The following is a 26,513-nucleotide window of genomic DNA, read 5'->3' on the forward strand; positions in this document are numbered from 1 at the left end:
AAAATATAAGAATCAACCTGGTTCTCCAGTTGCAGTTACAAGACTGAGCAATCCAGACCATTGACCAATCCAGAACAATACTGGATTAGTGCCAAGGAGGATTATGATATCAGATCAGAAAGGTTAAGATGATACATAAAAGATCGAAAGAGAAGATGTCTACAGATATAAAAGATAATGTTTGTTTTTCTTTTCTGGGAACCCAACACTCTGCAAGAACAGACTGTACTGGCATAGGCAAACAAAAAGCAATGGGAAAACCCATTAAATCCGCTTTCAACCACATAAACAAACTTGTCTCTAGGCATGACATCACAGCCCATAAAAGACTTCAGTGCTAGGGTTTCATTCTGCTTTAAGAGCATCATGAGCATTAGTTTTAGACTTGGCATGTTGAATAACCCCAGGGGAAAAAATGAAAACAAGTAATCAAGACTTTCCTCTATTCATCAAAGATCTGAAGGCAGTGTTTCCCACCAGCTGACACAATGTATTTCAGCCTTTTTCCTGAAGAGCAGCATAGCTAGAAAGAGCTATGGGGCATGGATAGTCCTGGCAGTGATGTGAACTGCTGGTTTATCTTCTGAAGGATCAGATGCTTTTGTTTGTTGACAGTACATTGCATGTAGCAGAACCAAGGGGGTCCATTTAGATAAAGACATATAATCCATCCCTCCCTGAAGCTTTGTGTTTGTGATAAATCCTGGCAATAAACCAAGCTCTGACTGAAAGGCCTGAATCTACTTCTCCAGACAGAACAATTCAGAGATAATGTCAAAATAGTACGTTGCATCTGAACAATAACCTGCCACAGAGTGACAAACCACTAAAGATAGCTGTCAGTGATCTTCCCTGGATCATTACCATCAAGAGGATACTCCTCTGAAGAATACCTCTTTTAATGGATTAGAAGGTTCCCGCTTGGGTCAGTCACTGGTGTTCCAGTTAGCACCAGGGTCCATGCCCCAAAGATTTCACTGGGTGGCAGCTAATGATTAATTTAAAACCAGAGCATTTCAGCAAGGGAGAAGGTTGGTCATTGCTTTTAGTCCCTTATAATGAAAGACGAGAACAAAACAGGACAGAAAGAGCTGAATTCATTATTGCCTCACTTTTGTAGTCTAAAAAAAGGTCTTGCAAAAGTCTTGCTTCCCATGCTGACTACAATTATTTATTTTGCAAGGTGCCGGGAAAAGGTTAAGAGCAGGAATTGGATGAGCACAGTCAGAAATCAGCTATTTTATGACCTTCCCAGTCCATTGTCCTTCATCTGTCTTAGGATGGCTCTTTTCCTAAAAGCTTTTCCATAGGATTAATTACCTTAATTTTCAATTCTACGTATGAACCAAATGACTGCTCTGGTCCAAATTCAGGCCTGTCTGAAAGCAGCTCAGACCTGCAGTTTTTCAAACCATGGTAGAAACTGGCCTCTGAGACAAAGCACATAGTTCTGCTGTATGTGGGATCAGAGCTACAAAGTGCCAGATGACCTGGGGTGGGAAATGATGCTGGCCCTGGAACACCACTGGGTCATAGAGGACCCAGCAGAGATGCTCAGAAGCCACCCCTGCACACATCAGGCATCCTCTTCCAAAACTGCAGTCACTATTTAGTGCTCTGTCATTTGTTTACATAAAAGTATTGTCCTCTCTAAGGGTTCACTTCTGAAAATAAGCCTCTGTTTTAAATGCTTTGAGAGTGACTGCATAAATTTACATGACTCATGTCACAATACTTGGAAGCTTGCTATGCTAATGATGGATACTCAACATTTCTCTGAGATAAGTTTGCAGTGGGAGCTGCGGGGGAAGGCTAGACTGGCAAGACCTCAAAATCTGAGGAGATCATAAAACACTGCTAAGAACATCTTCATGCTTTGTCTCAACAACTGTTTTTACAGCATGAGAAACTGTGCTAGAAATTCAAATTACATCCATGTTATTACACTTGCCCCAGGGTTTTGCATGCAGGTATTCTCCCCTTTGCATTGCCGGCATTAAGGAAGAACCAAAGACTGAATAACAGAATCACAGAACTGTTGAAGCTGGAAGGGATCTCTGGAGCTCACCTTGTTCAATCTCCCTGCTCAGTCAGGGCCACCTAAAGCCAATTGCGCAGGACTATGTCCAGACAGTTTTTGATTGTATCTCCAAGGATGGAGACTCCACAGCCTGTCTGGACAACCTGTACCAGTGCTCAGTCACCCTCACAGTGAAAAAAGTTTTTTCCTGATGCTCAGATGGAGCCTGCTGTGTTTCGGTTTGTGCCCATTTCCTCTGGTCCTGTCACTGGACACCACTGAAAAGAGCCCAGCTCCATCTTCTTTACTCCCCCATCAGGTATTTATACACATTGATGAGATCCCCCCGAGCCTTCTCTTCTCCAGGCTGAACAGTCCCAGCTCTCTCAGCCTCTCCTCACAGGAGAGATGCTCTGGTACCTTAATCATTTTAGTGGCCCTCCACTGGACTTTCTCCAGTCTGTGCCTATCTGTCTTATACTGGGAAGCCCAGAACTGGATTCAGTACTACAGGTGTGGCCTCACCATTACTGACTAAAGGGGAAGGATCATCTCCCTCGACCTGCTGGCAACACTCCTTCTAATGCAGCCCAGGATACCATTAACCTTCTTTGCTGCAACGGCACATTGCTGGCTCGTGTTCAACTTGACGGCCACCAGGACACCCAGGTCTTTTTCTGCAAAGCTTCCTTCCGGTTGGGTGGCCCTCAGCATGTACTGGTGCATGAGGTACGGGACTTTACACTTCTCCTTCTTGAACTTCAGATTCCCTGACCTGATCATCTTCCACCAAGGGTGTGTCTTCCTTGCTCCAGACCCCTCTGCTCTCTGGGACCTGGGGTTCCTGAAGGCCGGTGTTACTAGTAAAGACTGAAGCAAAAAAACCTTTCAGGATCTCATCCCTGTGTCACCAGCGCCCCTGCACCATTCAGCAGCAGGACCACATTTTCCCTACTCTTTTGCTGCTTATAGAAGTCCGTCTTGCTTGCTTTGAGACCTATTGAAAATCTGGCCATAATTCATGAAATTCCATACTGATCCATTTCCAAAGAGTTTATTAAAACCCAATTGGTTTGGAAGGAACTACTTCTTCCTCCAGTGGAATTTCCACCACACTGAGATGTGGCTTTTCCCACAGTACAACGCACAATGCTACTAATGTTACAGGATAACCATAGTCCAATGTGATGTGCCAAAAGACTACATACTAAGAAAGTGAGAAACGTTGGTTGTAAATTTTGACTGCCAAAGCTGAATTGATTCATGCAGCTTTAAAAATATGTATAATTTTGCAAGATTTTGTGTAGATGATGATCCTGGGGAAAGAAAAGCAAGAGTAAAATCAGATGTAGCAGATAAAGCTGGGTGAAATTTAAACAGCAACAAAAAGTCATACACTATTGGTATTACAGTAAGAACTTCCCAGCTGTTGTAGCTGGAGCCATTCTTAAAACTGGTAGCAAAGTAGATTAAATATACGAAATATGTATCACACCAAGACATGGGAGTAAATATATATCTTATGAATCACAAAACACTTTTTATCATAATGTATCTCTTTTTATTCACTCTGTTTACACAAAATGCAACATAAGAAAAAAAAAAGTTATTCTACATGGGGAATACAAAGTATTTTGATCTTGTGAGATTCTGAAAGCACAGTTGACTGGACTTTCTTAACTGACCATGTAGTATAGTATCTAAGTATCCCAGGAGCATTCTTTCATACTGAAAAATATTTTTATGAAACTTCCGGTGTTGTAAGTTATCATAAAACAAGTGTGTTATGTTCTGACTTGAATACATTTGTGAGCCTTACAATACATGCAGAAGGTCCGGTAAAGACTGTTAACAGGTAATAAAAATAAGGGAAGTCTGCCTTTTCTGAGCACTTCCAGGTAAGATCTATATCTTGATCTGAAATGAAACTGTTCTTGCATATGCCCATCCAGATATTTTTTCCTCACTAGCATCTCTAAGTTCACATTGAACCCCACCACATTTTATGAGACCATCTTAGAAGTACTTCTAAGAAGGGATGGATAATATGTTTTTCTTTAAGACATCATGAACCCTTCATTTACTCTAATATGCAACATGGATCTATTAAAATGCACAATATTACTATGCAGAAAATAGGAAAAACTGTTCTTGTGATACGTAGTCATATATGGTTGTAATATTACCCATTCAGCTTTGAATAAGAGACATAAAATGATTCAGAAATGTGAAAAGAGATTTTTTTTTCATTTAAGGCAGGAATTTAAAAAAAAGTTCCAAGTCTGAGTAATGTAGTTAGACTGAAGTTGAGACATATGGCAAATAGACTGAGTCAGAGTCACACAACTGAATGAATTCTCTCATGCAGGATAGTTGAAGAAAATCTTTATTTCAGGAAATCTGTAATATTGCCTCTGACACAACCAGTGCTTGGCTGAGAGATTATTGTCTATGTCTCCTTTTAATGTCTTTCCATCTAGAGCTAAATTCCAAAGAGAATTGCCTAAAATATCTATTTATAAATAACTGTCTGTAGCTCTTATTCATTCTACATTTCTAGTTGCTATTTCTATATACTGGTGCATAAAGCAGGATATAGCAATCATTATTCACATTTCTGAACATATTGGCTTTTGAAAAAAATATCAATCACCTCCTGCTTCAAATGACTGCATCTTTAGAATATGCAGAAATTGTATCTGTGTATCTTCTGCCAGGAAGGGATGATGAGTACATTTATTTAAAAGTCTGGGCCTCTTACTTTCTTTTTTTGTGTTCCTGTAGATCATCAGCTACAATCTTCAGCATTTTTTCCCCAGTAGATCTCAACGAATCGCAGTAAATAGCATTGCCTTAAATACGAGCATGAAGATTTGTGAGCAAAACTGTGGGTTTTCTTAAATTTTACATCTGTTCCAGTGTCTGTAGTCCAAGTATTATATGCGTAATATCTTGGTTCTTAATTTATTCCACTTCCCTGTTTTCAGCAGAGGCCTCATTGTCATCTTTATTCAGTGACAACTCTCGCTGTCTTCCATCCCTCCAGCAAGACCGTGCTGCACTGAGTCATCTTAGACTGTCAACTCGGTTGTCCCTCAGGGCACACCTCCAGCCTTAGGAGGAACAGCCCATACAGTCCTCGCAAGGGACACGTTCTGTACAATTTCACCATCCAGCCTGGTGAAGGAGTAGCCCCAGGTATGACCACTTAAGGATTTCCCAAACTTAATATTGTAAAATACCGTATGAGCAGAAAATAGTCTTTTCAGAGACCTGAGGGCAGCATGAAGCCTGACTGTGCCTGCCAAACACCCACTGGGGCCTCCCCACCCTCCTGTGCCCCAAAATGCCATTCCAGCCCAGTGACGCCGCGGCAGGGCCAGCCTCCAGCTGCTCAGACGGTTATTTATGCAGTGATGATGGACAACACAGAGCTCTTGCCCTTTTCTCCTGATGGGCAACATGAGACAAGTTTGGTTACTCTACTACGCTGACTTTCCAAACCTCGAGGTCACCCTTGCGTATGCAGATCCCCAAGTTCAGGTTCTCATATTGCACCAACTGGATGCACTTCTAGAGGCTTCCTAAGGAATGTGCTCCTTTCCTTGATTCTACAGGAAACTCCGATAATTATTTTAGAGTGTGTCACTAAAAACCTAGAATTTTAGTTCACAGGCTAAAAGACAAAAAGTGCTTAGTAAAATGGGTTAGGTCCCCTTGAGGTTTTTTGTCTGTTAGCATATAAACTAACAGGATGAGCAACAGCGTAACTTGTGCTCTACATGGACAAGAGGAAATGGCCTCAAGTTGTGCCAGGGGAGGTTTAAATTGGGTATTAGAAAACAATTCTTTACTGAAAGGGTTGTGAGGTGTTGGAACAGGCTGCTCAGGGAAGTTCTGGAGTCACCATCCCTGGAGGTGTTCAAAAAACGCATAGATGTGGCACTTCAGGACATGGTTTAGTGGGCATGGTGGTGTTGGGTTGACACTTGGACTCAATGATCTTAAAGGTCCTTTCCAACCTAAATGATTCCGTGATTCTATGTGGGACAACAGAAGAAGCAGTCAGAAAACAGCCTCTCATAAAACACTCTTTTGGTCAAGAGCAACAATGGTCCTTATGAAAAGGAGCAAATTCCTGTCTTTTTAATCACGTCTAATATCTCAGATTCAGGAAGAAATGAGAGGAACCTATGACCCTGTGGTAGTACATAGTTCTTGTGCAAGATGGTCTCTCTACTTGGTTTTCTTGACCTATGGGTGGGAACTTACATTGGGCCAGCACTGCTCTGAATCATGGAAACACTTTAATTTCATGCCACTGTCTAAAGTAAAGCTTTTAATCTTTACTATACATTTAAAACTTTTTCTCTTCAAATTTCTGAAAATTTCACCTATTTCACTAGCAAATTTCTTGGCTCATTTTTGGTTGAAGCAAGTGCTGTAGAGGGAAAAGAGATCTTTCAGACACATCTTTGAAAAATAGGACAGATATATGAAATGTTTGGTGCTGGTTTGACTTCTGTTGCTACTGAAAAGAGATCAGCTAGGGAGATTGAGAAATATAACCTCAGGATGCTACCTTGGAGGATGCGCTGGCTGGGATTTTACAGTCTACAGGCATTTTCTGTCAGATATACTGTACACAAGGGCATTGCCAAATAACAACAGAGAGTATTCATGGTATTCTGAGGACCTGCCAAAGAAAACAAGTCTGCAGATTACCCTTTATTTGATGTTATGCTGACATTTCTCACATCAACAGAGTTTCTAGAACTGAAAACTTAAGGGTAAACATCTAAGGATGGATACTGGGCCAGGATTCCTTTTTGGCTTTCTATTTCAAACCTTGGTTATGGTTTTATATCTTTGGTTATTTAGCCATAATGTAAATTAAAGTTAAAATTAAAAGCCATTGTAGTTAGAGTATTTTTTTCCACTGTCTTCCAGTGCACAAAGAAGTAATTGTTTCGTTTCTTGTAATTACATCATAGAAGAAATAGTTTTGGGTTAAAAACATGTCTTGAACCATCTCACTTGGTAATTGGCACCTGTAGCTACATATAAGAAGAAAATAATAAAATCTACCCAGAAGACTTCCTGCTTGTTAATCTATTACAACAGTAGTATAAAAGCAGGTAGAAGACTAACAGTTCAAGAAGATACAAGGACACTCGAAAAGGCCAATGCTTATACAAGTGTCAACAATAAGGAACCCTAAAACTCTGTTCCTAAAACTCAACTCTACAGTTTTGGGTGCAAGACAGGCAATAGCAAAATGCAAGTCACATGGAGTGCATGATCCAGGGATCCTGGGAACTTTGTTAATCTTTCATTCATACACAGCCATCAAAATAAAAAGAAAACAAAGTTTTGGAATAGCAGGAAGGCAAAGGGAGTTGAAGACAGCAGAGAGATTCCTCCTTGTCAGTCTTTTCTTTGCCAGGCTAAACAAGCCCAACTCTCACAATCACCAGGTGTTCCAGCCCCCAGACCACCTCGGTGTTCCTCAGCTGGACTTGCTCCACCTTGTCCTCATCCTTCTTGTCCCCAGGGAGCCCAGAGCTGCACAGGCAGGAGGGCTGAATAGAGGGGAATAGCACATAAGCTTCAGGAAGGAAAGGGGGGAAGGAAGGCTTTGCAGGGCATGACATGTTGGCATTACTGTTAAAGAGAAAACTATTACTGTACAGTGTACAGTAATTTTAATTAATTTGTTCTGTTCATTGTCATGAACAGAGCCCAAAGCTGCAAACATTAAATAACGTACTGCAATTTTCCAGTGGTGGTTGCTATGAGAGATAAACAGCAGGCCGTTAAAACTGATAGGCGTCTCACATTTGCTTCAGTTTGGCAGCTGTAAAAACAGTATTACTCAAGGCATTTATCGGTTTTATATACTTCTGCTTATCCCAGACAGGAACACTTTTTCCATGATCAATAATGGAGTTCTTGTAGCTTATAATGTCTTTATTTTGCTCAGAGACCAACAATTCTGGTGAAGTTTATGGCAGAAGTCTCTGAATAGGTGCCCTCTCTAATGGAAAAAGATACAGCTTTTGCTTTCTGCTTTCTGGTATTTCCTGAGCATCTGAAGCTTTTCTGCTTTCATTGTAGCCGAAGGAAGAAAGTCCATCTCCTTCAATATTTTTAACTTAAGAACGTTGCAGGGATAACATGCTATGAAAGTCAGAGACAGAAAGTATCTTATTTCTTCTCTGTCCTATTTTTATTGTTTTGTTCAATATTTAATATTATACAAAAAATCTTGGTAGTGACTGGGAAGATAACTGGAGGCTGGTTAAAGAGGTCAAGTCATTAGAGTCATATTGTGTTCTGAAACTAAGAGATCAATGGATGTCTCATAGTGAGCATCCAGAAATGTCATGTTCCCAAAACTTCAGCAACTCTCAAAAATCCTGTGAACAGCCTGCATCACTCCAGGGAGGAATAAATATGGGTTGCACAAAGAAAAGGTACAGTGGTCATGAACTAAACCTTCAAGACATCGTGGACTGCCTATACAGGAATGAAAGACACTGGAACTCAAACAGGGCACTAAACTATTCTGTAAGAACAGTTCAGACACAAACAGTGGTTTTCAAGGATGAAGAAATTCAGAACAACAAAGCTGACCCCAAAATGAAACGGAGAGCAGCATCTGGGCAACAGCTCCAAATGTTCTTGCTGCATTTCTTCATCAAAAAGCAAATATCTTATTGTTAAGGGCTTTCTACATCTCCAAGCTTACAGAACAGATTTGTTGAATGAAAGCAAGACTATAAATTCAACCTCGCTAAATTCAGTGGCAAAACATAGCTGATCTTACGAGAGGCAGGATTTCACTTTGTATTTCAGAATCACTCTCTGAGGTGCAATTTGTCACAATTAGCTCAATGATCTCATGCATGACACAAAAGAACAAAAACAATGAGATGGAAACATATTAAACAAACTGCACAGGAAAATAACTCAATCAAAACGCAACTGAGTATTTCTTTTCAGAGGCCAATAGTGCATCAGCACTAAAATCACTGCTGGAGTCTATTCTTTTTAGCTGAATGTCATCTAAGAAATGTTCTGATGTGGAGAAGCCTTAAGAGAATTTCTTTTCTTTCCCATCTCTTTTTCCAGAGCATGAGATAGCTGTGCATCTTTTAACTAGCTGGTCAAGGCAAAAGTTTGAGGTCTTCTGCAGAATACTGAAGGGAGTAAAGCCTTTATTAGAAGCTGTGTTTTCTTGATGGCTATAAGCTGGTCTGATCTTTTTGACTTTTTGAAGACCAGAAATAAAACTACCTTCATAACAGCATGTTCAATGGGACATCAAAAGCAAAATGATACAAAAGGTACTAATTCTTATATTAAAAAGCTGACATTAAAATAATCAGTGTTTTCACAGTGCAACATCTTCCCAAACTGTTTTCCCATTTGTAACTTTGGTCTGAGTTGCAGTCAAAAAATATCAACATGTTATTTCACTTCATAAGGCAGTGGACAACCTCAAGGGCTATGTGACTCCTTTAATGTGTTTTCCACAGAGGAATTTATGTTGGAAACTTGCTAATATGAATTATTGCCTTAAGGATCCTTATAGATTGATCAACTTATCACTAATATCCCGTTATTTTATACCAAAAGGGGCCCTCATGGGAACAAAGATCAACTGCTTATGCTGTTGGTTGAAACTCTTCATGTCTGGGAAAATCAGTCACTGTCCCTTTATCTTCTTCTTTTATAAGCATCTCTGTGCAGTCAGTGCTAGGGTATTCAAAAGGCTACTGCAAAACCACAACAGAAATAAAAATGAAGGGAGGCACGCTTTCAAATAAGGCTCTTTACACGCTTTCCTTCGCTCCACTTTTGCCTTTTATTGCACGGAGATCTCAGCAGTGATGTACCGCCACAATATTTAGCCTCCATAAAACAGTAACACTGTTCTGGGTATTTGTGCAGTTTTCCTATGCTGTCAGGAATGGAAAGAGTTTAGTCTCTGAGCAAATGTTTGGGGGACGCACAAAGACTGTCTTCATTAAGTTCCTCTCTGCAATGCTCCAACCTAATTTCAAACAAGCAGCAGCCCTTTCCCACCTGCTTGTTCGCAAACAGTTTTTGCTAAAATGAGAGAAAACGCGTATACAATTAAAACTGAGCTTTTAAACAATTTCCTTCTTTAAAACTGCCAGACTATGTAAACTGCTGTTGTGCATGAGATATTCAGGAACTCAAACTTGTTTGTACTTGCTTTGCATTTGTATTTCTCCAGGATTTGCTTGGCTCAGCTTTGCAACAGCTTTCCCAGAAGTGTCATCAGTACCCTCCCACCCCATGAGAGTCATTCCCCTGAGAATTCCTGGAAATTAGTTGTTCTTCCTTGTTGGCCTCTATGAGTAAACACTCATTTATATGCTCTCCAAACATTTCAAATATTTTCTCCATATTTTGGATGAGCCAGTGAAAGTCCTTTTTACATCAAAATGCTCCATCAGAAGAAGTCTGACTCTGTCAAACATCGTGGCACAGGTGAAAGAAATGTTAACCAGGTTTGGGGCTTATGGGGATCTTTTTGAGATACAAATGCTCATCAGCCCATACCTGAAGTTCAGAGTTGGTCATGACTCATACTTTGTAATTCTGTGCCTGTAGGAAGTACACATCCTAGAGCTTGTATCCATCCTGCAGATCTGCGAGCAGAATTTTGTCGTTAAAATGTACTGACTACCAATAAGCTTAGGTTTTATTGAATGTTTAAATGTTTCAGGCCACCAGATAATCAAATCGCGGCATCTCTATTAAGATTGATATTAATAAAGAACACAAAGAATACAAGGCATGGTTGGCAGGCATTGGGTGTATTTTGTGAAAAAATAGATAAATCATTTAAGAGAGATGCTTAAAATAAGGTAAAACTTTATGTTTGGAGGACAGAAGGGAATGTTTTTTTATGAAGATATGGGCATCTGGTTAAGCTTGTCCTAGGGACACACTTAATGCCAGAAAAAGACAGATTTTACCAGCATCTTTTTTTCTGCCAGAGACATGCATTTCTTTATTGCACATCAAGCTGCAGGACATGTTTTTGATATTTAACCCTCCGCAATTAGAAGAAAACATAATCAATGGCTTTGATTCTCCTTTAAATGTTCCTCTGTTCAGCCCAGAATTATTCTCTTACAGTCTAAAAGACATATGGCTGTAATCAGGATCACTCTTTGAAATGCCATTTGTTTGGATTTCATTTCACTGATAACCAGTCAGGCAGACTATGGAGTTGTATAATTTCCATTTGTGGACATTAAAATTTGCCCTATAGCTTCCAGTGCGGAGCAAAATTCCGTGATCAGGAAGCCAGCCTGCACATCTAGCTGTGTGACAGAAGTCTTGCATGACTTTAAGAAACAGCATTCCAGCTATCCCAATGAAGTCAAACGGCTTTGCTCCAGGTCCTATTGCAAAAGTCATTTCTACTTCTAAGACAGACCTCAGTCAAGATACAATGGATAGGAAGGATCACCACCGGTCCGCTCTCTCCCTGCAACAGCCATCCGTCCAAAACCCCAGAAAAGACAGCAGTGGAAGCTCAGACCCTCTTTTCCATTTTCTTCACCAAATGCCTTGCAGACTGAATTTCTCAAAACTCTTATTCATACCTCAGACGGAGGAAGCCTCTCCTGCTTTCATCCACCCGCCTCTAGACACCACAGCCTTAATACCTATTTTAAGACTATTCCCATTCTAGTTGATTTTTGGTATCTGGCATTTCCAAATGGTTGAGTAAATAACACTAACAGAATACATACACATCAGCCTCAACGTGCCTTTCAAAAAAATGAACAGATGCATATAAATTTTCAGTAGTTTTATTGAAAAATGCCTCTTTCATTTCAGAAATAAATAATATAAGGCAGTGAAATTCACAATTTGCAGTTACAATATAAAAGCAGCAATTCTATATCCATAGTCTTGCAAACAATTTCCAACTGCTTTTGATAACTAAGAAACATTGTATTCTGAAAAAAAAATTCCATACTAAATATACAACATAAACATGCAATTCCATCTCTGCAGGATTGACTGCAATTTGGCATAAATGTTACTGTGTCTACAAACAGGGAGATTTCAGGCATTATTAAACTGTATCCAGTTGATACAATGATTTCAGCTACTTAATGTTTGTGGTGTTTAAAGGAGATGTGTAAGAGCAATATATGCTCTGCAAAGTGTAACTAAGACTAGAAGAAAATGACAATGATATTGGAAGGAGAGGGAATTTTTTGTTTCTTTTTTAACTAGATAATGCAGACCTGTGATCTGACTGAACTGCAAACATGCATTTGAAAAAGAAGAAAAATGTAGAGCTAAAGCAGACAGTCCTTAGGAAATTTGCAGCAGCTCTGTGGTTATTTTTGTTTTGGCTTTTTGGTTTTCTTTTTTTTATTTATTTGTTTTTACATTATTTTAATGAAAAGGCAGCACTGGGATAACTGAATGCACATATTAACCTGTACGCAGCCACTATAAGCAAAAGTATTTTACAAGCATTTCCAGAGCAATATGAAGTCTCTAGGTACACACATTGCTATCCCCACATAAGCGAGATACAAAACAGGGGTGCGTCTGATATGAAAAGACCAGAAAGCTATATAGCAAAAGAAAGGATGCACTCTCCCTGTGTGTATCTGCAAATGCAAGTATAGCAAAAACAAAACCCACCAACCAAAAAAACCAAAACAAGACACAGATCTTTTATGGGTTTGGTTTTGCTTTTCTTGACAGTGATCTTTTCCAGCGCATGTGCTCAGGGTATTCTGGTGAATGCATTTCAACTCCATAGTCCTCATACTCGTCCTCTCTCCTTTCTGACTCCATAGGTACTATAAAGGGTTCACCTTCAGGTTGATAGGGTCCACTTTCAGGCACGTATGGTTCTGGTTGAAAATAGTTGTCCGATTGAACATAATAGTTATCGCATGTCTTTGAATCCACAAATACAATGAAGGTTAGTTTGTCTACATAATGTTAGTCCAATCTTATTTCCATATAATAAATATATAAGTTAATAGTTCACTGGGGGTATTTTTCAGTTTTGTTCATGAACACTTTTTTGGCAGTAAAATAATAAAAAGTTTAAAATTAATTTTGAAGGGCTTTGTATTTATAATACACAAAACATTGCAGAAAGAGTCTTAAATTATACAAGGGACCAATTATTGTAAAACAAAACAAAAAAAAAACTAAAACAAAAACAAAGCAAATCAAATAAAAATATTATTTTACAGCTACTTCAGTAAATCCAAGCACTGGACTTTATTTTAAACTGTGTAATTAGTAGAAGACATGGAGCAGGTAAGATGAATAGGTGGGTTTGGCATATACTAATTTTCTCTGAGAATGGGAAAGTAAATGTAGACATAGCTATCACCAGCGGCAATATACAGTACATGTCATTTTCTTGTGCTGTTCCTCGTAACAAACCGAGTTACAGCTGGTGCTTCAGGAACACCAAAAACTACAGCAAAACAGAAGAAAAATAATTATAAAACTTTGGTACTTATAACTGCAGTTACAGAATCCAACAAGATTACATACAAAAAAAGACACATGCCCCAATTCAGACATGTTGGTAACAAGCAACAGACAGGTAGGTTTCATAAGTTGTCAAAGATGTTATTCTGGCATATAGCAAGCAGCAGCAGGCTTTTATGCAAAAGCATCACGTAGAGTTGTTAACGGATTTTAGTGGATACGGTCCCATACAAATCATTTACAAGCCACAATTAGTTTACTATTTACATAAGTAATTTCTCATTTACCAGGTTAAGTCTGTCTCTTCTAATGGCATTACCTTTGCTGGTTAGTAGTTTTATAAGCCTCCTGAGGCTTTTGATGATCTGGGTCTTTTTTTAAAAAAGAAAGACTCTGTATTTTATTATTGAAATGCAACAGGCTTAATGAATTGACATCACTGTCCTTTATCTCATTCACGAGTTGTGTTAGTAAAAAGAATCTCCCCATTCTATGAGGCCAACATGGTTCAAAAACCATATCCGTGGTGAAATATCCATACGGACTCATTTTCTAATAAGCACGTGCGCAAACATCTCAGAAACAGGATTTTCATGTATTCAAACTGTAAGCAGCACTGGCGACTTAGAAAATGTGTTAGCCGAAACCTGAAACAGGTCAAAGATGATGTTAGTCTTTTAAAAAGTCCATCTGATGTGCAACAACATACTTTCATCCAACCGAATACATAACAGTTAAGTCATAGGCATATATTTATATATGTATACATAGCTGCTTACTAGAAAGGAGAACACTGCTGAATCACAGGTACAATTTTCTTTCTTTTTCACTTAAATAAGAATTTTGTGTGAGATCTGCACAACTACCTGGCTCTTTAACCAGCAGCACTGAGTCTGCAATTGTGTACATATATATATATATCTCTTTTCTTTTTTTTTTTTCATTTCATGGGTACATGCACAATACACTAACAGCAAACCGTATCCAAGAGTAGTATCACATACACTAATTTTGAGATGTTGCAATGCATACATATTAATTTGTTAACAATACTGTGGTCCTGCAGGATCCCCATGTTAAAATATATTAGAATCTTTCCAGTCAGAAATTGGTGGCCACTGTGACCCTTTATTTTGATGCCAGAAGCAGCCTACTGTTTTGAGCTACATCACAGTGTAGGAAGGCTGATATGACCCAGGGCTAATCAGAGACTCCATGGTGTTTAACTTGGTAGAAATTGTAGGACAGAGGTGTTTTTCAGTTGTCTGCACTGTATCAACGAATGGATTTCCTTTGTGGAAAATTTTTATTTCAGGTATCAATTTAGTATAAATAATCCTGACATTGCTCAAAAAGAGACACACGGAAATTGCCAACCACAGCATTCTTTTTATTTTCAAGAGAAACATGGAGAATTCAACCTTGTTCTGAAGACGATAGGAAGGGGTGGGGATGGAGGGGGGAAAAAAGAAGAAGAAGAAAATGGTCACTTAAATCCTATAAGAAACATTATCAACTACTAACCGTCTATGTTTAAAAAAAAAAAAAAAAGACTAAAATATTTTGTTACTACTTCCTATTTAAAGCAAACCACACATAACATCAAGTAAATCTGCATCAAAGTCCAAACGACTGCTCGTATACCAGCACATTACAATGAAGCAGGCCTGCTCATTGCAACCATTTCCTCCTGATTCAGTATGTCCAGGCTAGCAGGACTGTCTCATGTAAAGCAGCTCAATATGAACAGCCACATCTGTGAAGGCTATTTAAGGCAAGTTAAGTTGCTCATAACCTACCTGGGAATCCTTGGCCATTGTAAGGGATGCTGGCACACTGGGATGAATCACAATATCCTGGTGGCCCTGGGGGACCTCGAATACCCGCATTTCCAGGACGACCTGGCGGTCCCGGTGGTCCTCGTGATCCTGTGGAGCCTGGTGGACCAGTTCTAGATTCTCCTTGTGGACCTAAATTTAGAATTGAAAGGTTGGGAGGTTGTTTTCTTTAAGAACTAGCTTGATAAAACAGCTAGCGTTACTGCTGTCTAGACTGCACAGACTAGGCTATGTCTTTGGTGAGAAAACACTTGCACTTTGTTGCTATACGGGGGTCAACAAAGAAAAACAAAAGAAAACTAGAAATGTGACTCATCATTAGTTGCTTCCCTGTGTGTGGCTTATTTAAGGATTTATTCACAGAAACTGATTTAGTAAGGTTTGAGCCAAGTAAGAAACATCAATGAATTCTCTGGTTTATTTCCCCTCCGTGTAAGATACGAGATCTCCAGGGAAACCACTAGATTAGACAAGCACACTGGATTTCAATTAAAATACAGGAGTACATTAATTCTGCTACCCTGTAGCCCCAGGATGGATGAGGTAATGTTTTTTTTGGAAACGGTCTTATTATGGTTAGCAGAAAAATAAAGCTTCAAGTAACTGGGGCTACAATTTGCTGCAAGCATCTTATGGGTCCTGTAATGAAAAACCATGTTTAGCCTAGTAAACTACAAGCAGAAACAAATGATGCAGCTGATTTCTGCCAAGGCATCAGTGAGCAAAACTGCATGATACAAAGACCAAAACCAAGGGTCAAATCATCTGACTCTATCATCTGGTAACTCTGCGTCTGGCAGTATTTTGTAGTTCGGGGAAAATTTGTAGTTCTGTAATCACAAGTAAAAAATGGAACTAGATACTGCAAAAGTATCATCGGATAACACTTATGAAAATATCCGTCAAATATTTGGATAATGTATTTTCATTAAGTACATTTTCACACAAGCAAGCATGCCAGATGAGTAAATTACAAGATAAAGATAAATACTTATTAGCCACATCCAAAAATCTTTCTAAATTGCCCTTTTTTGTAGGGGTTTCCAGTAAACTCTAATATGTGTCAAAAACATGAAGTGGACAGAGTAAAGCATGTTCATTCACCATATGTAGTCTGGTTCCTTATGAAGAAATGTTGCCTTTTTCTCCTACTTTTCTGTAATCTGATAAAACAAGAAATATTTACCAGGTGGTCCCGGCAAACCTCGTGGTCCTTGAGATCCAGTCCCTCTTTCACCTTTCTCTCCAGGCATTCCTACAGAATAAATTAAAAAAAAAAAAAAAGGCAATAAAAACCAAAGGAAGGAAACCACATCAACAAATATTTCTTCATGCTCATTCTTTGATATTAATATTTAGTTCCCATTATTTAATGTTACAAGGCTGGTCAAACCTTATTTTGTACAGATGTCCAAATGAGCATTTGGGAAAATAATTTGGATATAAATATACTAACCTAAAAATAAAGTAGGATGCAGAGGTAATTTAGTATGAATAAGCTTTCCCAAAAATAGAAAAGTCTCCGAGACGCTTAAAACACCACAGAACCTTATTATTTTAAACTACAAACAGGAGGGTATTTTCAAGCTTGCATACTTCTACTATAAAGGATGCTTTACATTTTCTTAGAAACAGTTATGATGACATAAGTTTAAGAAAGAGCAGACTGCAGCAATTCATTCTTCCTTGATTTTTTTCTAGTCTTTTTTAAAGATTATACTAAAATATATGCTAGAAAACACAGCACTGAGTCTATGCTACAGTAGAGTAGCTGGAATAGGTGAAGGCCACAACACAGTACAGTACAGACACTCCATGTCATTGCAGTGATCCAAGGTAGCCACAAAATACGTTTACCCATATGCTCAAGCTCAGTTCAGAGTTGCTTCCCTCCCTCAGAGAACTGCAAAGAGCCAAGGATGTAGACCTAATTCTTTCAACTCCTACTTTTTATTCTTGGTAATGACTCATTTTCTCTCTTAATCAGAGTTCTGTTCTGCAAAGCATTGTGTTACTCCAGCCAGCCTTTCAAGATGTAGTTGTTTAGCGCCAGAAGAGTTCTGAGAACATTCACTTTCCTGGGATATCCTGTGGAAGCCTGAGACAGCAGCCAAAATGTTATACCAACTTGTGTTTCATGAAACATGAGCCATGGCGAGACAGAGGAAAGCACTGATGTAATTAACCTTGTCCTCCAGAACATCATGCCCCTCAGGCAACCCAGCTGGCCTAACAGGCTACTGCTAGGTGTGGACCTCCTAGTCTGACATGGTAAAGGGATCAGACTGCTCCTCTGGCAGCCTCTGCACTACATCTGCTGTGAAATACACAGCTGCCTTGGAATTTACTCACCTCTTTCACCGGGGGGTCCTTGGACCCCAGGAGGTCCTGGGAATCCTGGTCTTCCTCCAGGTCCAGGCTCTCCTCTTGTCCCAGCAGCTCCTGGGGGACCAGGTGGTCCTGGTGGCCCTGGCTGGTTACGGTTTGAATAATAGTCATTCGGGATTTGATTCAGCATTTGGTTGAACCGGCTCATTTGACCTTCCAAAGGAAAGAAAAATGGTTCAATAAACCATGTGAAATGAGTGAAAGTCTTTTATCAAAGTGGGAAGGAATAACAAATTATCTCTCTGCATCAAATCCTATCCTTGTTCCCATTCAATAAATTAGTGGTGAACTAGTAGAAAGACTCAAGATGAATGTCTGATAAGAAGGCTGAACATGAATGGAAGAGGGAGGGAAAAAAGGTAAGGGGAGTTCTGGAAGCCAGTAACATTAACAAAAACTAATTTTAAAGCAATTTAAGTCACAAAATAAGCATTTGTTTACAATACTCGCTCTCAGAGTTCTAATTAGAGGTTGTTTCCACTCTGAAGAACAGAAAGGACTTGTAACACTTCTAAAAGTGGAGTATCACATTTCTATGTACTTTCAGAGCTCTGAAGCTACCGCAAACACATTATAAATTATTCATGTGTAGAGCTAGCAGCACACAGTCTATGAAGTTGCTTTCTTAAGCCTGTGGGATGCATAGACTTGTATCTACATACGTCCTGGATATAGGCAAATTTCATTTCCAAAGAAAGGTATCTGAACAAAAACAACAGCATTTTGAAATTATGCAGAAGGGAGCCCTTAATGGGGGACCACACCTAGCCCTTCCTGATTAGTGTAACATGCCAGTCCTAGCATAACCCTAAAGACATGAGCTGAATATGAAAAAAATAAGGCAGGGATGTTCAAAAAAGAGATGCTAAAAGATCTCGGATAACACATCCTTATTCATAAGCCTAACACATTCATGAATGTACTTTCCTTCCTCTGTGATGGCTAACTAATAGAAATGTTTTAAACAGCAGCCATCACAGACATTTTAAAGAACATACTGTCCTCCTCCCTGTACACAAGCACTCTTAATGATCCAAAAGGTATATCTGTTTACCTCAGTCAGCACTTACCATTGTTATAGAAACGACATTAACAATTTATGGCCTCATTTGTCTCTGTCCTCCTCGGCAGGTCTACTGATAGCAAAAGCACTGCCTCAGGGACAGAGAGAAAGCCTCTGTAGAGACCGTTTTTATGGGCTGCAGAGCTGCACTGTGTGGCAGTAGAGGACTGAAATTCAATTTGGAGTCCTTTTCCAAATAAATATCATTTTTCCCTGCATAGCACAGCTGATTCTGTGCACAGTATTTACCCAACACTCATCTGCCTCTTTCTGCTAGCAAAGTACCTGCAGTGAGGATCCTTTTTCTCACCGATTCCCTCCTCCTGAAGATAAGATGTGTTTAATGAGAAAATGTATACCGATTTTATGACAAAGATGAAGTAATGTTGGACCAGACTGACAAAAGGAAAGTCACCTTCCTTGTACAGAGCATTAGACTTGCATGTGTATTTCCAAAGGTCACAGATTAGTTCATGATCAAGCTGGCCATGCAGATCTGGCAAAAATTTAGTGTTACATTTTTTTCCACCAAATCATTGGCATTGGACAGCTATCAGATCACTCAAGCTCTTGCTGTGCTCTGTGGCCAGTATCTCACCTTAAATTTATACCATTTTTTTTCTCTTTTAACAAACAAAGTAGTAAATTACTACTATGAAAACAAAGCAAGCAACACTGTTTACCATTTATCAGTTGTTCACAAACTTGTCTTGCAACTGCTCGCATCATGTTCTGAGAAGCAATGTCACCCTAAGTAATCAAAACCAAAACAAGTGTTTTATTAGCAAGTGTCTGTGCTTTCAAAGACATAGTGTTTAATTAAGAAATCTGAGAAAAACTGACTTTAAAGCAGACTTACTCTGTCACCTTTTTCTCCCTTCATTCCAGGTGCACCCTAAAATAAATACAGTAAAAATAAAACAACTGAAGGATTATGTTATTCCACCCCACCTATAGGTTTGAGACATGCAATTCTAGAAAACATTTTGACTCCTTTCAGAAGAGACACCTGGTCCTCCTTGAACTTTACATTTCAGAGAGGCTAAAGCAGGTGCCCAGAAGACTGGACAAGCAACGATCTTTTGTGTATCATCAAACATACTGACAGATGCAGAAGAAAAAGATCTAGAGGGAAAATTCAAACTAGGGCCAAAGAAACTGATGCATTCTGACACTGGGACCACACCGGCAATTTGAAAGTTGAATTTCTAGCATCACATTTCTGTAAATGGTGAATGGTCTTGTATGAGTTATATATGACTGCTTAATTTTAAGTCTTAAGCCAACTCATTGTTAAAGAAAGTACGCTAGGAAGAATAACACGTCTAGGAAGGGTAGCTGTCTCCTTGAACCTACAAGAAACAGACCCTTTGTTAAGTGAAAAGGCGCTATGAAGAGATGACACAGAAGATGGAGAGAGATGCCATTAAGTGCTTATTGTATTTATAATGACAGCTTCCCTGCTAATTTTCAACCACTTCTAGTCTTACAATAGTCTCACAGAAGTCTTAGCTTGACCTGCTTTATAATTATTGACATTTTCCAAGAGCTAACTTTTGTCTAACAGCAATTTCCATTTGCCTTTGAATACTGTAGTGGTTGCTGTGGGTTTTTTCGTTTTCAAGAATACTATGTAAGAAGCTAACCAGAAGGACTGATTCTGATCTTTATGTATGTATGTGTCTATGGCTCGAAAAACATCAGGTATACTGTAAAGATATTTTTAAATGCTGAACTGGAGATATGCATGCACAAGCAACTCTGCAAACAAAATTTTGTGAGTGCACCTCTCACGCAACATTTTGAGATTGTAGCCTTATGTTTGCATTCCACTGCTAGCAAAGAAAAGCACCAAGAGAGAGCAAACCATATTTTCCAAAGAAAATGTAATTACAATGCTTGGCATGAAGGATTTTTAAAGATTTTCAGAATAGACAGCAATGATCTCAGAAGGATGTTTGTGACTTGCTTTGGTCTATTTGACACGATTTTGGCCACAATAAAAATTGCAGATGCCCATTTAAAGTAAGTAGAAAATCAGATTCACAGTCATTTGTTTTAGCCACTACGTTGCCCTTTGAAAAATCTAAAAATCTGCAAAGTGTTTTAAAATGACTCTTTTAATTTTGACATCAAAATACAAAAGAAAAAAGAAAACAAAACTGCATTTGCTGCAAGACCTGCTTAGGAAGCCATCACGAATAGCCCTTCCAATGCTCTTGAATACTCACTGTGTCACTCACTGTGACAAATGACACTTGTGCCAAATTCTAGGGCAGTACAAACAAACCTTTGGATGAAATTACGGCTCCTGAAGTGGCTGCTGTGAGTTTTACAGGTGACTTCCGTGGACACAGAGTTAGGCCACAGCTGAGTCCTAAAATCTATTGTAAATTCACTTGCCAGAATGTGTCCAAAGAGCAAAGGAGCTTTGTTAGTTAAGCAAAAAGGGGCTAGCAAGAGTTCAAATAGATTTTCACTCGTAGCCTAAATTACTATTTGAACGTAAGGTGAAAGACCAGTTTGGTCATCTGCTGCTCTGCATGGCTCTCCACATAATTACACATACATCCCAAGTATTACTGCTTTTCACATCGTAGTATTTCTTTAAGGAGCCTGTTTATCACCATTAACAAAGCAAAGGCTAAGTGTGGGCCGCAGCTGTTTTTCATAACATTCCTACAGTACCCGCAATTAATTTCAATAACACAAGACAACAAATCATTCCTCTGAGGTCACAGCAGATACAATTCAAATGCGGTGGCACTGTTTCATGGACTTCTATCAACGTTTTGGGCAAACAAATTCCCGTGGGATATGTCGGGGTGTGAGTTAGTATGCTATCTGAGCTTCTCTGCAGCGGTGTTGCATGCACCTACCCCATGACATGTCACAGAAAATATGAGGCAGCTCATCCATCATTGAGTTAAGTAGTTGGCATACGGTACGTTTGCATCATGCATAACAGATCGTTTATGCAAAATTAATTTTACAGACTCAAATGAAAGATTTAAAATGGTGACACCATAAATGTGCCACTGGAATAAATTATCCCACCAAGGAGACAGTTACTAATGTGTACACAATATACCCATCAAACTGATGAATATTCTTTCCCTTCTGTCCTTCACTCTTTCATCTGTATCTTTTCTTACTTGGTAAAGTCCACAGGGAAAAGGTCTGTCTTTTAGTTTAGCTTAGCACAGCCACATGCTGACACAGACCATGGACTTGTAAATGCCATAAGAACATAAATAAACTGTAACAATTAAAACCATCAGGAAAATATGACCTTCCTATCTGTCCTTCTCTAATAATGAGCATTGTGGTAAATGCTGATGTACAGAAGCTCTAAAAGAGATGTGATTTGACTCTTAATTCAACAACATTAACATCTCAATCATAAACTATCACATCTATCTGAAATAGCCATTGAATAGAACTGCAGATTTTTCACTTGCACTGGACTATAACATGAAAATCTGGGGGGGGGGGAAATATTAACAAATTAGTTTGTGCTTCTCTTTCAGTTTGAAACTTGGCATTTGTTGCTATTTTCTGAAAGCACATTCATTTGAAATTATCTGCTGAGTACATATTTATAATACCTGTTCATTGTATTCTCATTCTTTCTAACGCTTTCATACTACAACTTCACATTGTTTTGACGGGAAGCAAATCATGCAGTACGTCTTCTTGTTTATTCACTAGGTAAGTGCAAGCATTAAAAATCAGATTTCTGGTCTACTATCCCAGCAATATTCTAATAATTTCTTAAAATGCCATGTTCCAATGAATTCACTTGCTAGAGCATTCACACACCAGAACTATATACAGAAGACAAAAAAAGAAGCAAACTTAAAATGTTCAAATCCTATATACTGTTTCTGGAAATATTTTCTGCTGACTGGTTAAGAAAATTTCTTAAGGCTGTCTTCAGCCACAAGCCATGTTGGTAAAACAGGAAGGTGCTCTGGTAACAAAAGCACAACATTGCTCCAAAGTATTGCCAACAAAGGTCCCCCAGCTAAAAAAAATGCTAAGGCCATTCCTTAATTCTAAGCAATACACAGTCAATTTTACAATTCATTGAAATCAAGTGAGCCTCGTTCTTTAATTTGTGACCTTGCAAAGATACACTGATTCAACCGTATGATTGGAAATCTATAGGTTATTCCAAACTAATTTTAAAATTTGAAGATTAGAGACTGACTGGCTATGTTAATGACAAAGTTCATTTTCCACCTGGATATTTTAAAAATATGATTTCCAAAAAATAATTACAACTGCAATTACTGAGTTGCTATTTGCATCTTCCTCCCACTTGATTATATTCTTAAATTTCAGTTTCTTTTCTTTTAATAGACAAAAAAGTGCAATTTGGCCAACTGCTTGCCAGCATTTTGAGAAGCAGCAGCTGCTGCTGACATTCTGTTTTGTTGATATCCTGCAATGAGAGAGTCACTTGGGGTCAGTATGAGGAAAAGCTAGTTTATGCTGCGTGTGAGATATTTCTGAGCTGTGGGATGAAGGCTGGGGCTGCAGCAAAGTTCTACGGCTGAAGGAGGACAAAACAAAGGAAGTTTTGCTATTTTTACTTTAAAAGATAATGTGCTCGATTGTTTTCCCCAAAACAATGTTTGCTCCCCACAAGAACCACCATTTCGTTGCTCCCAAAGCAGTGTCTTTTTTGAGACTTCATCTAGGATGTCTGCATAGATGAATGCAAGATCAGTAAACACATGGCAACAGAGAATGGAAAAATGCTCAAAAGCTGCATTTAACTCACAATAAACATCTCCCTTATGTGCTCAGGATTACCCTCTAAAGGTTTTCACAGTCTGTTTGGTCCTGGAGGCATCAGTCTAATAGCACCCTATATATAAAACATAAATGCCATGTACTATTTCCTGGGGACTTTCTAGATCAATAAACTCAGACCCTGTTTTAACAAGACAGCTCTACCTTAAGACCACTTAGTCTGCCTACCCATCCACTATCATTTTCACTATTACACCTATAAACCAACAGCACTGGAACTTTCCTTCTCTGATAGTCCAAGATCTTCTATTTCCCACTACATTTATCCACAGAAAACATACCCATTCCTTTTTGAGCCAATATCCTCTTTTAGCTTAATGACTTTCTTACCCTTGCTGGTTGTTACCGTACAATATGTGTACAGACTACTACCAAATGCTTGCTCTCTGTTTGACCAGACAGAGGAGAGATATTTTAGTCTCCTCCAGGAAAGCCAGCGCTCAATTCTCAATAGATTACTGACTCATTTGTGTTCTTACTGTTCCTTTTTCGGTCATTTGGTTACTACAGTGAAAAAACCCACCTAAGTTTCTCTTGGAAGTACTTATAAGCAGATTAAAAAGTCAAATTTCCTATTTACATGAAAATTCAGTTAACACTTCAAGTATCAACTTGTTCTAGTATAAGTACACATTGAGGTAAAGAAATGTATACAGCCACATTCGTGGTGTGGTCTGCCTCAGCTTAGCCCATCAGTGGTATTTAGTGCATCAGGAAAGAGCTCCAGTTGACTGCATTCACTGGGAATGTCTTTGTAACACCAAGGCTCCTCATATTTGCGTGTAACTGTTTATCTTTTGCCTGAGGTGTAATGTTCCTTGCTTTGTAGGGGTCTTTCACCTGACTTGCGCCGCATAGTACCAGCAATACAGATTGTTCAGGTAGAAGAGAAAATGGCAGGATCTGCTCAAAAATTATTTACTCCTTGTATTTCCCAGAGGCAATGTGAAGCCTCATTATCTTTCTCAGGACAGGAAGTTACAAATTCAGGCAGGCCTGGACTATGATTCATGACACTGCAATTTGCATTTGGCCGTCAGGCTGCACCTTTGGCAATTCTAATAGTGGACACAAAGGAAAGCATTGAATTTCTGTCCACCAGGAGTCTGATAAAACATCTGTGCAAGGTGCAAGCCAGAATTCCTGCTGGGATCTGTTCTAGAAACATAAGAAATGGTAAATATGATGCACAGGGTCCCATTACAAGACAGTGCAATTAACTGGAAAAAAATGTATTTCTAACTGAAAGGAACTCTTAAGATTAGAGTGTAGGGGAACTTACACATGGTGCTTGGACAGGACTTGACTGCTTTGCTTTGCAAAAGCACTGAAACTGTAGCCAAATTTCCTTCTATGCACGTTATTTACCTGCAGAAGATCTTTGGCACTGAACAGAGTCAGCCATCCAGTGTCCCAGGTGAAGGAAAACTCAGATACACCTGGTAGTTTGAAGCTCACTTGTGAACAAACCATAGCACCTCGTGCCCCAGCTATGTCTATCAAGCATCTGACCTGGCAGGAATATCACATGAGCAACGTATGTCTAAAGCCAGGAAAGCTTCAGTGCTTTCCTAAGACACTCAATGTCCTCTACCACAAAAAGAAATGGGATTTACAGGCTGGCAAATGCAGACTGAATTCAACGTGTGTATGAGAAAATGACCCAGCTTCCAGGTGCTCCTGGGAACTTCCACTTCATAACCATCAAGCAGCCCAGTCTACTATATATTCTTCCAAAGTATCCAGCTGTCGTATACACAATGACATTGAAGCAGGATGGAAAATTCTGGCTGATTGCCAGACATTAAGCACAAGTAACAAATGATTTCCCATTTCAGTTGCTGTCTCCACTCCTGACTCAGGCATAATTTCTCAGAAAACCTATAAATGAATCAATACAAATTTCTCCTAAAACTGTTGGTGGGAGGCAGCACCTCCTGCTCTTTCTCTCCATTCAGGATGTTCTTTAAAGGTTTGAATAGAACACACAGAAACCACCCCCAAATAATTTTGAAATCACATTGTAAAAAGGACAAAACATTTGCAAAACAGAAGTGATTGTTATATTACCAAAGACTGTCCACCTTCAGCAGTGTACCACTTTTTTACTACACACACACATACACAAATCTAAAGATTTTCCAGTCATTTTGCTGACCTAGTTCTTTATGCTTATGCAGTGTAGGAATATATATGTCTTGGCACATAATAGCCTACGATCTTTTTAGTGGAAACCAGAGACCACAATTTCCAGCCCCAACTATTAAACTCAGCAAAATGGCATACTGTAAAAATAAAATTGTTTGAAAAAAAGGCTTGTGGTCTTAGGTTAGCTCCACTGTATTAACCACTGTCATAAGTGCAAGACAAGTATTTAAAGCAAGGACAAGTCTCATATTCATCAACAGACTGTAATTTTAAATTTGATACTGTAAGTGTATCATTATCTTACTGGTGTCCCACGATCTCCTGGCTTCCCTGGTTTTCCACTTGGGCCAGCAACTCCTGGAACTCCTGGGGCACCCTACAGTAGAAGACATGTAAAGTGAATTGTGGAAATCCACAACAGTCTAAGTGCCAATAAGAAATGTGTTATTGTATCGAGCGCAATACTGAAAATGGCTTCTATCAGGGTTTTTTTTTTTTTCTGTTAGGTACATATCAGGCTTGAAAACTTCCCTCTGGAAGAAATAGTTTGTTTCTTCACAGAAATGTGTTCTTTTACATAACACCACAGTTTAACCAGCATTTCTGAATCAAAAGATGCAGAGAGTGTCTATATGTTTTTGGTATCCCTCTTAATGACAGATTCCTAAAGCAGAACAAGACAGTTTCGCCTTCTAACATCATCTAGAAG

At 39.0% G+C, this 26,513-nt stretch overlaps 1 protein-coding gene across 7 annotated transcripts in view; it reads right to left on the minus strand.

Annotated features, from left to right (window-relative positions):
* Window positions 1–11,864: 11,864 nt before the first annotated feature.
* Window positions 11,865–26,513, minus strand: part of COL12A1 (collagen type XII alpha 1 chain) — a 107,164-nt gene continuing 92,515 nt past the window's right edge. For 5 of the 7 annotated variants that reach the window (XM_069804682.1, XM_069804681.1, XM_069804683.1 and 2 more), the window contains 7 exons: window positions 26,109–26,180; window positions 19,695–19,730; window positions 19,519–19,585; window positions 17,737–17,925; window positions 16,571–16,639; window positions 15,346–15,516; window positions 11,865–12,948 (listed from right to left, as the gene is read on the minus strand). In XM_069804682.1, coding sequence (XP_069660783.1) covers window positions 12,767–12,948; window positions 15,346–15,516; window positions 16,571–16,639; window positions 17,737–17,925; window positions 19,519–19,585; window positions 19,695–19,730; window positions 26,109–26,180 — 786 coding nt within the window. In that variant the 3' untranslated portion in view covers window positions 11,865–12,766. Of the gene's footprint in view, window positions 14,974–15,345; window positions 15,517–16,570; window positions 16,640–17,736; window positions 17,926–19,518; window positions 19,586–19,694; window positions 19,731–26,108; window positions 26,181–26,513 lie in introns of all 7 variants that reach the window. The other 2 variants (XM_069804685.1, XM_069804684.1) reach the window with 2 other exon arrangements.

Source organism: Haliaeetus albicilla, chromosome 17 (assembly GCF_947461875.1).
Source record: "Haliaeetus albicilla chromosome 17, bHalAlb1.1, whole genome shotgun sequence".
NCBI lineage: Eukaryota > Metazoa > Chordata > Aves > Accipitriformes > Accipitridae > Haliaeetus > Haliaeetus albicilla.